General features: G+C 42.0%; 1 protein-coding gene across 1 annotated transcript in view; it reads right to left on the bottom strand.

Annotated features, from left to right (window-relative positions):
* Nucleotides 1-12615, bottom strand: part of LOC134803439 (T-complex protein 1 subunit eta) — a 53622-nt gene that overhangs the window by 8883 nt on the left and 32124 nt on the right. The window contains exons 7-12 of the mRNA XM_063776257.1: nucleotides 11288-11421; nucleotides 9645-9820; nucleotides 8124-8278; nucleotides 7064-7233; nucleotides 3450-3584; nucleotides 114-302 (exon numbers count right to left, since the gene is read on the bottom strand). Coding sequence (XP_063632327.1) covers nucleotides 114-302; nucleotides 3450-3584; nucleotides 7064-7233; nucleotides 8124-8278; nucleotides 9645-9820; nucleotides 11288-11421 — 959 coding nt within the window. The remainder of the gene's footprint in view (nucleotides 1-113; nucleotides 303-3449; nucleotides 3585-7063; nucleotides 7234-8123; nucleotides 8279-9644; nucleotides 9821-11287; nucleotides 11422-12615) is intronic.

The raw sequence follows: 12615 nt of genomic DNA, 5'->3' as shown, positions 1-12615 counted from the left end.
GACTGTAGCTATGGAGTTTTAGTAATTCTATTGCTCGGTGCGTTTGAACCGTGATAGGTTCAAACACTATGCTCAGCAGTGGGCGACTGAAGGCTAGAATGATGTTCACATACCCTGATGATGTTTCTGGCGCAGCTTGTTGAGCAGGTTGGTGGCGTCGAAGCCTGCGTTGTCGCACAGCTGCCTCGGGATGGCCTCGAAGGCGCGGGCGATGGCGGCCAGTAGCAGCTGCTCCTTGCCGGCAACGCCCTTCGAGTACTCGCGGAGGTGCTTGGAGATCTCCATGTCGATTGCGCCGCCACCTGGTACAAATATTTTACTTAACATTTTTAACGGCTAACCTAACGTATAATAAATAAATATAAATATAGGACAATTTTACACAGATCGACCTAGTCCCACAGTAAGCTCAATAAGGCTTGTGTTGTTGGTACTAGACGACGATATATATAATATACAAATACTTATATACATAGAAAGCAACAGGTACAAATAGCTGTGTTCATCACACAAATAAATGCCCTTACCGGGATTCGAACCCAGGACCATCGGCTTCACAGGCAGGGTCACTACCCACTAAGCCAGACCGGTCGTCAAAATATTTAAATAATCCATATATTTAATATTATATTATAATAAGAGATATTTTAGCCTCATTCAACTAGAATCCTCACAAAAATCAGTAATTGGATCCGTTGTTATAATCATCGGCTATTCAATTTCAATAAATTATAACAACCACCTTGATTTTTTTAAACTATAAGTATTATACAGGGTGGCCAAAAAATAAGTGCATTCCCGTTGCCAGGGGGCACCCATGACTCAGGAACAAATATCTGTTCTATCCTGGATTCGAACCCAGGACCATCGGCTTCGCAGGCAGGGTCACTACCCACTAGGCCAGACCGGTCGTCTAAATGTGCAATAATGTATGTATTTAACTTTGTAATAAGTATTTTACCACAGAATAAATAATAGTACTAGGTACAGAAGACTCACTCTCTAACAAAACGCGTCTGTTACGATCAGGACAGATATGGCCGCTAGGTGGCGACAGCGCCACGCGCGGCTTATGGCTAGCCACCAAAATTGGTGTGGAACGGATGTACTTTTAGCTACCTGTAGCAAAGCGATGAAATCGCGGAGTGAGCCACGCCTGATTTTGCCTAGTATTTTTACAAGTACAACAAGTACGTAGAATCATAATGGCGTCGTGCAGAGAGCGCTCGGTCTCCTCCAGGAACTGCTCGGCGCCACCTCGCAATATCATCGTGCAGGTCTTAGCCGCCGGGCAACCTACAGATAAATAGTATTCAACAAGTATAACAAGTACGTACCAGCGACCAGGGCGTCGTTCTTGATGCTGCGGCGCACAATCATAATGGCGTCGTGCAGAGAGCGCTCGGTCTCCTCCAGGAACTGCTCGGCGCCACCTCGCAATATCATCGTGCAGGTCTTAGCCGCCGGGCAACCTACAGATAAATAGTATTCAACAAGTATTACAAGTACGTACCAGCGACCAGGGCGTCGTTCTTGATGCTGCGGCGCACAATCATAATGGCGTCGTGCAGAGAGCGCTCGGTCTCCTCCAGGAACTGCTCGGCGCCACCTCGCAATATCATCGTGCAGGTCTTAGCCGCCGGGCAACCTACAGATAAATAGTATTCAACAAGTATTACAAGTACGTACCAGCGACCAGGGCGTCGTTCTTGATGCTGCGGCGCACAATCATGATGGCGTCGTGGAGAGAACGCTCGGTCTCCTCCAAGAACTGCTCGGCGCCACCTCGCAATATCATCGTGCAGGTCTTAGCCGCCGGGCAACCTACAGATAAATAGTATTCAACAAGTATTACAAGTACGTACCAGCGACCAGGGCGTCGTTCTTGATGCTGCGGCGCACAATCATGATGGCGTCGTGCAGAGAGCGCTCGGTCTCCTCCAGGAACTGCTCGGCGCCACCTCGCAATATCATCGTGCAGGTCTTAGCCGCCGGGCAACCTACAGATAAATAGTATTCAACAAGTATTACAAGTACGTACCAGCGACCAGGGCGTCGTTCTTGATGCTGCGGCGCACAATCATGATGGCGTCGTGCAGAGAGCGCTCGGTCTCCTCCAGGAACTGCTCGGCGCCACCTCGCAATATCATCGTGCAGGTCTTAGCCGCCGGGCAACCTACAGATAAATAGTATTCAACAAGTATTACAAGTACGTACCAGCGACCAGGGCGTCGTTCTTGATGCTGCGGCGCACAATCATGATGGCGTCGTGCAGAGAGCGCTCGGTCTCCTCCAGGAACTGCTCGGCGCCACCTCGCAATATCATCGTGCAGGTCTTAGCCGCCGGGCAACCTACAGATAAATAGTATTCAACAAGTATTACAAGTACGTACCAGCGACCAGGGCGTCGTTCTTGATGCTGCGGCGCACAATCATGATGGCGTCGTGCAGAGAACGCTCGGTCTCCTCCAGGAACTGCTCGGCGCCACCTCGCAATATCATCGTGCAGGTCTTAGCCGCCGGGCAACCTACAGATAAATAGTATTCAACAAGTATTACAAGTACGTACCAGCGACCAGGGCGTCGTTCTTGATGCTGCGGCGCACAATCATGATGGCGTCGTGCAGAGAGCGCTCGGTCTCCTCCAGGAACTGCTCGGCGCCACCTCGCAATATCATCGTGCAGGTCTTAGCCGCCGGGCAACCTACAGATAAATAGTATTCAACAAGTATTACAAGTACGTACCAGCGACCAGGGCGTCGTTCTTGATGCTGCGGCGCACAATCATGATGGCGTCGTGCAGAGAGCGCTCGGTCTCCTCCAGGAACTGCTCGGCGCCACCTCGCAATATCATCGTGCAGGTCTTAGCCGCCGGGCAACCTATAGATAAATAGTATTCAACAAGTATTACAAGTACGTACCAGCGACCAGGGCGTCGTTCTTGATGCTGCGGCGCACAATCATGATGGCGTCGTGCAGAGAGCGCTCGGTCTCCTCCAGGAACTGCTCGGCGCCACCTCGCAATATCATCGTGCAGGTCTTAGCCGCCGGGCAACCTACAGATAAATAGTATTCAACAAGTATTACAAGTACGTACCAGCGACCAGGGCGTCGTTCTTGATGCTGCGGCGCACAATCATGATGGCGTCGTGCAGAGAGCGCTCGGTCTCCTCCAGGAACTGCTCGGCGCCACCTCGCAATATCATCGTGCAGGTCTTAGCCGCCGGGCAACCTACAGATAAATAGTATTCAACAAGTATAACAAGTACGTACCAGCGACCAGGGCGTCGTTCTTGATGCTGCGGCGCACAATCATGATGGCGTCGTGCAGAGAGCGCTCGGTCTCCTCCAAGAACTGCTCGGCGCCACCTCGCAATATCATCGTGCAGGTCTTAGCCGCCGGGCAACCTACAGATAAATAGTATTCAACAAGTATTACAAGTACGTACCAGCGACCAGGGCGTCGTTCTTGATGCTGCGGCGCACAATCATGATGGCGTCGTGCAGAGAGCGCTCGGTCTCCTCCAAGAACTGCTCGGCGCCACCTCGCAATATCATCGTGCAGGTCTTAGCCGCCGGGCAACCTACAGATAAAACACTATTTGTTATTTATTTACCCCCTTATTCATAGAAGTTTACGGGCCCGATTTAGTTAAATTATGTTTTCGGGGGCGATAAATTATGTTATCCGAGCAAAGCTCGGTCTCCCAGATATTTTATTTTAAATACAGTGAAATACCCTATTATGCAATTAATATTAATTAACCACTTAAGGTTCGCGAATTTACATTACCTAACTACGACATTTACAATATTTACATTGACAATCAAGTGTCTGTTGTACAACAGACATTTTAGGTACAAACAGGAATATAATACACCTCGGGTGTCCCTAAAACCAAAGCCAAGACTTCAAAATTATTTACCCTCCCATAGAAAATGGACCAGCTTAAATGCATGAAACAGCCAAATTTTTTCTTCGCGATTTCGGGGTTGGTCGCATAGTAAAAGTTGCTCAGTGTAATCCTAAAACCTCACGCACCCATCAGCTGTTCCATAAGCCCTTTAACACATTCAATACCACTAAGTGCTACGGGTTACGCTCGTAGCGCGTAGCCACGGTTTCGTCGTATGTAGCGCGTAGGGGCTGTCCATAAATTACGTCATCGATTTTTGACGATTTTTGACCCCCCCCCCCCCTATAATCATCCAAAAATCATGCTTCAAATGACCCCATTTCCTCCTACTTCATGCTACCGTCATCCGATGTCCAGACCCCCCCCCCCTAATTTGAAATGACGTAATTTATGAATAGCCCCGTAGTCGCAACGAACAGTGTACCCGACAGTCGGGTTCTTGGTGTTGAATGTGTTAAGTCTTGGCGTTGGTTTTACGGACACCCTGTATACTGAAGTTTGAGCCTCATTCAACAAATTATCCTCAGAAACATCAGTAATTGGATCCGTTGTTATAATCATTGGCTCGACTTAAAATAACGAATTACAAAAGCATGGGGCCATTTTATTTAAAGTTGTCCCCTACACTTTTTTTAAAAATTTGGGATTTTTCATGTTATTTCTACCCAGAATCATGAGCTCTTTTAATCCTAATAGGAGAAAAAAAGTGTCCCAAAATTTCCATACAATTTTCGATCTTTCCATTCCGTGACCGCCATACAAAGTCTATGAAAAATGGTAACGGAATGGAAATAAAAACCTTGGGGCACTTTTTTTCTCCTATTAGGATCGAAAGAGCTCGTGATTCTGAGTAGAAATAACATAAAATTCCACAAATTAAAAAAAAAGTGTAGGGGACAACTTTAAATAAAATGGCCCATACACTGTAATATTTTAAATGAAAAGCATACTATATACTTTTAATTCATAGATGGATTTATATTGTTACTACCAAGGTTCGGAAACCGGTAAAATTTCCAAACCGTTATCATGTTGGCTCAAAACCTTTTAATTTCGGTTTCGTTCGTGAAACCGTTATTTTTAAACAGGTTTTTAGAAGAACATTTCCACTAAGTTCTTGTCAGATTAACCGGTTATGAACACTAAAAACCGGTTTCTTCCCATTTAGTGTCTTTGTTTACGCGGCACACAGCCGCGCCGGCCGCCGTCTCGGCGTTCGATTAATAAACCGGTTTATTTATATTACAATAGTGATGTTCAATCATTAGCGTTCTTATGAAAATTCGGAGTAAAACCGAAATAAACCGTTTTTTTAAACCGGTTCCGAGCGTTGGTTACTATTACTAGCTAATGTTAGATACCGTAAAACACTGACAAACTAAACTGCCATACTAAAATACTGACAAATATACATTAAAATACAGACTTTAATTTACCATCAGGCCGTCCGCGGTTTTCATAACCTAAGAAAAGAAAATGTTATGGATAGGACAGGATTCAGGAATAGGGTATATTTATGGTTAGGGTCAGCAAATAGGGAATATTACGCAAAACTTTGCCTAGAGGGCTATCGGACTATCGAAAGTTCGGTTTCTGCCTCTCTATCACTCTTGCCTCTATTCGATCGATACAGAGGCAGATACCGAAATTTCCATTTTCGCGTTTCGCGACAGGCCACCTGTAAACAAACCGCCTTGATGCATCAATGTCATAGTAAAATCTTGTCAAAAAACTGTTTAATGCCTAGTATGTATAAGTTACTCTATGGTTTACTAAACAAATTAGTGCTGCACTCTGGCGGCAGAACATTGCAGTAATAATCCCTATTACCGCGACCCAAATGCAATGGAGGATCTAGTCAAGTATTTTATCTAGTATTTCAACCAAGTATTTTACATCCCTTGAAAGTTCCTTTCGTAGCTCGGTCAACAAGTGAGTAGGAGGGTAATTCGCCAGCAACTGGCCACCTGTTAGTAACTGGTCACCTGTTAGTAACTGGCCACCCTAAACTAAAAATGAATTCTATTCACCTATAAACAGCATTCATTTATGAATTTAAACTGTTGTGAGATATACTAACATTGAATGTGTGACATGTTTCTATGTATCGCGTACTGCCGTACACGGCCGTCGTGAACGCTGCTCGAGCTGTTAGTGCTTGAGAAAGGAGACCTAGGCTCTCCGAAACATGTCTGTCGAGTGACTCAAAACAAGTGAGTCTAAACCTAAAATTATTCAAGAATTCATTTTAGTATAAGGTGGCTCGTTATTGCAGGCTGGCCTGCTATTGAAAGCTTATACTAAAATGAAATATGTTTAGGGGAATGGAATTCATTTTTAGTTTAGGGTGGCCAGTTACTAGCAGGTGGCCAGTTGCTGGCGAAAAACCCTACATGTCGCTTTATAGTTTTTTACTTTATAGTTTTTTTTATGTAATTCGACATTAAGAGACCATATACATCTCTAAGTAATTGTAATACGTTAGTTAGAATCGGTAGTTGTATTTTTTATGAAATTGTTGACGTATTGTTATTATTTTTGCTCGTATGTAAAGGCAACTGTTGAGGACAATAGAGAGTAGGAGACGGAAAGTGATCGGTCACCTTATACGACATGACGCTTTTATAAATAACATAACAGAAGGAAAGGTTGCAGGCAAGAGAGGAAGGGGAAGGCCGAGGATAAGCTACATAACACAAATAAAAGAAAAGGTAGCTGTAATGTCGTATAAGGAAATCAAGGAGGCGGCCCTGGATAGAGTCAAACGGAGAGAGCTACACCGAAAAGAGAACTTTTAAATTCAATGTTGACGTGTAAAAGTGCTCTCGTGGCCTATTTGGTGAATAAATGTTGAAGCAGAAGCAGGGGTGCGAAACTCCCGACTTCGGCCAAACTCGGCTCCGCTCGGCTCAGTATCGCTCCGAGGAATTATTAGGGTCGACACAACTTGACGTCCCTTTGCGTGCACGACCACAGATAAGATAACGGCTTGAATTTTGACAACCCTAAATAGCCGAAACGGATAGGGCCCTGTATTGGAAAGGGACAGCATTCGACCCTGAACCGCGGTCAAAGTTCGGTTCCGTAGGAAGTTTCCTTTCTGTACGGCAGTACTATTATTGATTCTGTGGTAGAAGTAGACTGACCGGTGAAGATGTTGTACCGCTCGCTGCCGATCTGCCTCTCGGTGAAGTGTGCGCAGTGGCCGAGCGCCTCGGCGGGGAGGGAGCGGGTCGAGCTGAGCACGGCGCCGCCGCAGGCGCGCTGCGTGCGGCGCAGGTCCTCGTCCGGCACGCGCCCCGCGCAGAACATGTCGCTGTAGTACAATAGTTATTTGTTTTACTCGGGGGCAAAGTTGTTGTTTAACCGCTCGTGCTAATATTGATACCCGAACAAGCGAAAGATTCCAAAATTGAACCACGAGCGTAGCGAGTGGTTCGAAAAACGGAATCTTGAGCGTTGCGAGGGTTAAACAAAATTTGCCCCCGAATGAAACACAATTTTTTTCACCACACCAACCCGAAACAAATATTAAATGTAAAATATCAAACAAAATCAAACCAAATCAAATCCAAATGAATGTTATTAAATATTTATCATCCAAAGTCATCATTTAAAAGTCAATTCTACCAGCAAACATAAGAAAACAACTCAAAATTTGCATTTGATTACTTTGCCTCACATGTGAATAAAACGCAACTTTGCTATCAGTTTTTGAAGTGCAAAGTAAGCCTTTCCGAGCTGGTGTGGTGAAATAGTACATTGTTAACCGAGGGATGAAAAGCACCCATTTCTACCGAGGTAGTTTCACTGCGTTCGAGCGCCAATAGACCGAAGCTGAATTGATGCTACTTAGAAGTAGCCCGAATATGATCACCTAGTATCCTCAAGTATTTTTTACCGAGTATGCCCAAGTATTTTTACCTAGTATTTTCAAGTATTTACAAATATTTTTTTTCCTATTACTTGCGAGTAAAAATCCTTTGAACGAGCAATTCTTGTTTATTTATTTATTTATATATATATATATATATATATATCTCGGGGATCTCGGAAACGGCTCTAGCGATTTCGATAAAATTTGATATATGAAGGTATTCGGGGACGATAAATCGATCTAGGCCTTATCTCTGGAAAAACGCGCATTTTTGAGATTTTATATGTCTCCCAGATATTATTGGCATATTCACGCAAGTATCTCCTTACCGGTCAGCGAAGTATTGCGTGGCGACGTCCCCAATAGGCAGCTTGCTCAGCACCACGTTCGCTCCGCTCTTGTGCAGCGCCTCAAGCTTCTCGTACAGGATCTGCCATTCGGCGTCGACCACCTTCTGGTATTCCTTCACGTTGTCCACACGTACCTGAAGATAAAGTTTCGCACGGGTATCAAATAGGGTATTTTCCTACTATTCAAATCGGTTACTTTTTTGGAATTTATATGAAACATTACATCGTGACGTCACGGTCAACTCACCTACTTTTTATATTACTTTCCGATTTATTAAATAGAACTTGTGTTTAAAAATGGATCTCATCTGTTTTTCTAATAATTATCTGGTGCGTTATTTCATGCATGGTTTAAAATAATTTATTTTAAATACAGTATATAATACCCTATTATACACCTAAACCTTCCTCAAGAATCACTCTATTGATAAGTGAAAACCGCGTGAAAATCTGTTCAGTAGTTTTTGAGTTTAGTACAGACTAACAGACAGACGCGGCGGGGGACCAGTTTTATAAGGTGTAGTGATATTTGCTTAGTCAATGCCTCATTATACTTTGAATCCTCAAGTGAATTCAGAAATTGGATCCGTTGTTATAATCATAGGCGTATATAAAAGTTACAAAACGAAGTAACTATGAAAAACCGTATTATGCACCATGAATTAATCAATCAATCAATATATATTTATTTCAGACCAAAATTACAGTCCATATTTGTTAGTTATGTACAATACTATTTACTTATATCTATGTTAGTTTATCCTAGTCCTATCCTAATAAAAACTTAAAAATTACTATTTACAGTCCTGGTACTTAGGAGCATGCAGCGACACCCAATGTATTTTAAAAGGGTTATCTAGCCTCTCTCCTATTGCCGCTAAGAAGCTATTGGCGCTGCCCCGCACGCGACACATTTGAGAGGCCACACGTTTGCGCATTATTGCATAAAAATCATCCATGCGTGCCTCAGCAAACATGCCGGAAATAAGAACCTATTTGGGTCGTATGAGTATTAATCCTTTTCCAGGCCGCACCAATCTACAAGGTTTCCTAAAAAATGGCCTTTTTCCATTTCCAACCAGTTCCCTCACGATATTTTCCTTCACCGAAAAGCGACTGGTAAATATCAAATGATATTTCGTACAGTCAGCTGTAAAAATATGGGTGTAGACACAACTTACTCAAAAATATGTCCCATAGTTCTTAATTCACTGACATAAGAGTTATGGAACATATTTTTGAGATGATTTGTCCACCGACATTTTTACAGTTGACTGTACATAAGTTCCGAAAAACTCATTAGTACGAGCCGGGGTTTGAACCCGCGACCTCCGGATTGAAAGTCGCACGCTCTTACCGCTATGCCACCAGCGCTGATTACCTACTATCATACTATGGGCATACTAGGTAAAAGTATTTTTTACCTAGTATCCCCAAGTATTTTTACCTAGTATCTCCAAGTATTTTTACCTAGTATCCCCAGTATTTTTTGTACCTTACCTCAGCATTGTCCCTTTCCGCCTTCAGCTCGAGCTCGATGTTCAGCAGCGCAATCTTGCAGGAGTCATAGCTCTTGGGTTGCATCTCGAAGCCAGCATACGAGAATGTCTTCTTGAACGCCACTCCTTCTACCAGGAATGAGTCTTCTAAAGCACCGCCGGATACTTTCTTAATGCCTTAAACAAAAAAAAAACATTTTTGAAATATAAACCTTGAGAAAGTTTATTTAAGCCTTTATTTTTCCTTAAATAGTTTTGCATAATAAAAGTTTTCTAATAATATTGTTGATCATTTTACTATATTAAGGACCCCCTATTAGTTGACAAGCCTCATTTCTACTATCAAGACCCACACAATACTGTTCAGGTCAATCCTTATGTTTAATCATTGGCTGTCAGTTAAACAGATAGAATATAATAGTTTTTATTCGTAAACACACAGACAATAGACATACGTAGAAAAACGTAGTTAAAAATACGTTTTTGGCAAAAATTACATTTTTGGTACAAGCTTTTATAGCTGACTGTACTTTTCTTACCACAGGCAACTAATACTCATCGAGACAATTCTAAAAACCCCAAACACAATTAGGTTTTGTTGTTTTATTACAGAGTTCCTATGGCCACCTCCGGTCTCCATCATCAGATCAGCTCCATGACACCATAATATTGCATTGTCACCCGACTTATGTATGTATGCAAAATTTCAGCTCAATCGGAAACCGGGAAGTGGATCAAATTTAACTCGCAAGATTTGATTACAGACAACGTTCAGGTGAAAGTAAATAAAACCACGGGTGACCCTAGGGCTGGCTCATTCCTAGGCCAAAGAATAGGCATAGCTATTCAGCGTGGGAATGTAGCCAGCCTTATGGGCACCCTTCCGCAGACCTGGGAGACCTAAGGTAGGTGTGTAAGTTTTATTTATTTATTTTATTAGTTTTAGTTTTAATTTATTTAGTTTATACTTAATTTTAATAAAAGTTTGTATAAGTTTTGTTATTGAATACATTTTGATTATTAAAGCTTGTATTAATAAAGTGTCACGAAATGGCCTCATCTCAGCATCTTGCTGGCTACTTCAAGCGCTGATCTTCCGATGAGACCATCGGAATGAAATATACAATCTATTTCAAAAACAGACATAAGTCGCGTCAGTAGCACGAAACGGTTTTTTCGCTTGTGGTTTCTACTATTTTACCTCACCAAGTTTTCGTATAGTATCCCTAAGTATTTTCAACTGGTATAATTAAGTATTTTTAACTAGTATCCCCAAGTATTTTAACCTAGTATCCCCAAGTATTTTAACCTAGTATCCCCAAGTAATTTAACCTAGTATCCCCAAGTATTTTAAACTAGTATCCCCAAGTATTTTAACCTAGTATCCCCAAGTATTTTAACCTAGTATCCCCAAGTATTTTAACCCAGTATCCCCAAGTATTTTCACAAGAGTAGCAATTATATTACCTAGTATCCGAGTATTACCTAACTATAGATGGTCAAGCAAATCTTGTCAGTAGAAAAAGGCGCGAAATTCAAATTTTCTATGAGATGATATCCCTTCGCGCCTACATTTTTCAAATTCGCCGCCTTTTTCTACTGACAAGATCTGCTTGACCAACTATATTTTTACGTATCTCTTACCGATCATGTCCAGAGGCAACAGAGGGGCGTCCAGAGACAAGACGGCGTCGACCACCATGGCGGAGAAGTGGTCCTTTTGTCTATGGATCAGCTTTGAGGCCATGGCCGTGGCGGCGCACTTGCGGAGCAGGTCCCTGGAACGGTTGTATTTTAAATTGAATTATAGATACTGAAAATCGTAATTCAAGACCAAAAAAAGTAAGACAATGTTGCCACTTTTTACTAGAATCAGAATCAGAATCAAGCATTTTATTCGTGATAAACTTAAAACTAAGATTACATACAACATACAAGAGTATAACTAAAACGCGCTACTAGCGCGTCTTGTATTTATGTAAAAATAAGTACTTTTTTTAAATCGTAGGATTAAAATTACCAATAAATTAATTATCTTAGAGCAAAAAGAATAGATAGTATAGAGGGGTCCTGTCATTGTAAATTTTGTAGTCACTGTAAATTTACTGCCATCTATCGCCACACGACTAAAACTCAAAATTAAAACGTATAAAGATATCAAAAAATGTATATATATGGAGAAATGATTTTATTATTTTTATATCATTTTGATCCATGTTCATTCACTGATATCTATGTGTTCAAATTGTTAAATATGAAACGGTTTCGTCACGCCATCTAGCCGAGAATAGGCTAAAGGTGTGTGCGGCATCTATTCGAGAATGACTTTTACTTGAATTCCGAGGCACGTTTTTTCCTTAGACTTTATTCGTCTTATACGAAGTTAGATATGTCTTTGCTTAGAGTGTTTATTTTTAAAAAGGAATTTACTATTTTACAAACAAATTATTGCAGTGGCAACATTGCCTTAATTTTTTTGGTCTTGAATTACGATCTCCAGTTTAGATCGCTCACTCCATACATCAGTAATTCAGTACTGGTACTTGATATAGATGTAGCACCGACCGGAAAGTCTAATTCTCATAACATAACTCCTTTCAACTCTGAATATAGAAATAAAAGGCGCAAGGATATTATATGTATCCAAACAGTACGAAGAAAACACATTTTTTCATCTAGATTTTTTGTCTTTTTAGGTCCATTTTTGTACAACAGGCTAAATGCAATACTAGACTTATACCCACTAAGGGGCTATTCATAAATTACGTCATTTCAAATTAGGGGGGGGGGTCTGGACATCGGATGACGGTAGCACGATGTAGGAGGAAACGGGGTCATTCGAAGCATGATTTTTGGATGATTTTAGGGGGGGGGGGGGGTCCAAAATTGACAAAAATCGATGACGTAATTTATGGACAGCCCCTAAGCTATGCTTGTTGTAAGAATACTCTACGACGCGCCCTTCAAAAAAT

The sequence above is a fragment of the Cydia splendana genome, chromosome 26 (assembly GCF_910591565.1).
Source record: "Cydia splendana chromosome 26, ilCydSple1.2, whole genome shotgun sequence".
Classification (NCBI taxonomy): domain Eukaryota; kingdom Metazoa; phylum Arthropoda; class Insecta; order Lepidoptera; family Tortricidae; genus Cydia; species Cydia splendana.
This window is presented reverse-complemented; position numbering and strand designations above follow the sequence as displayed.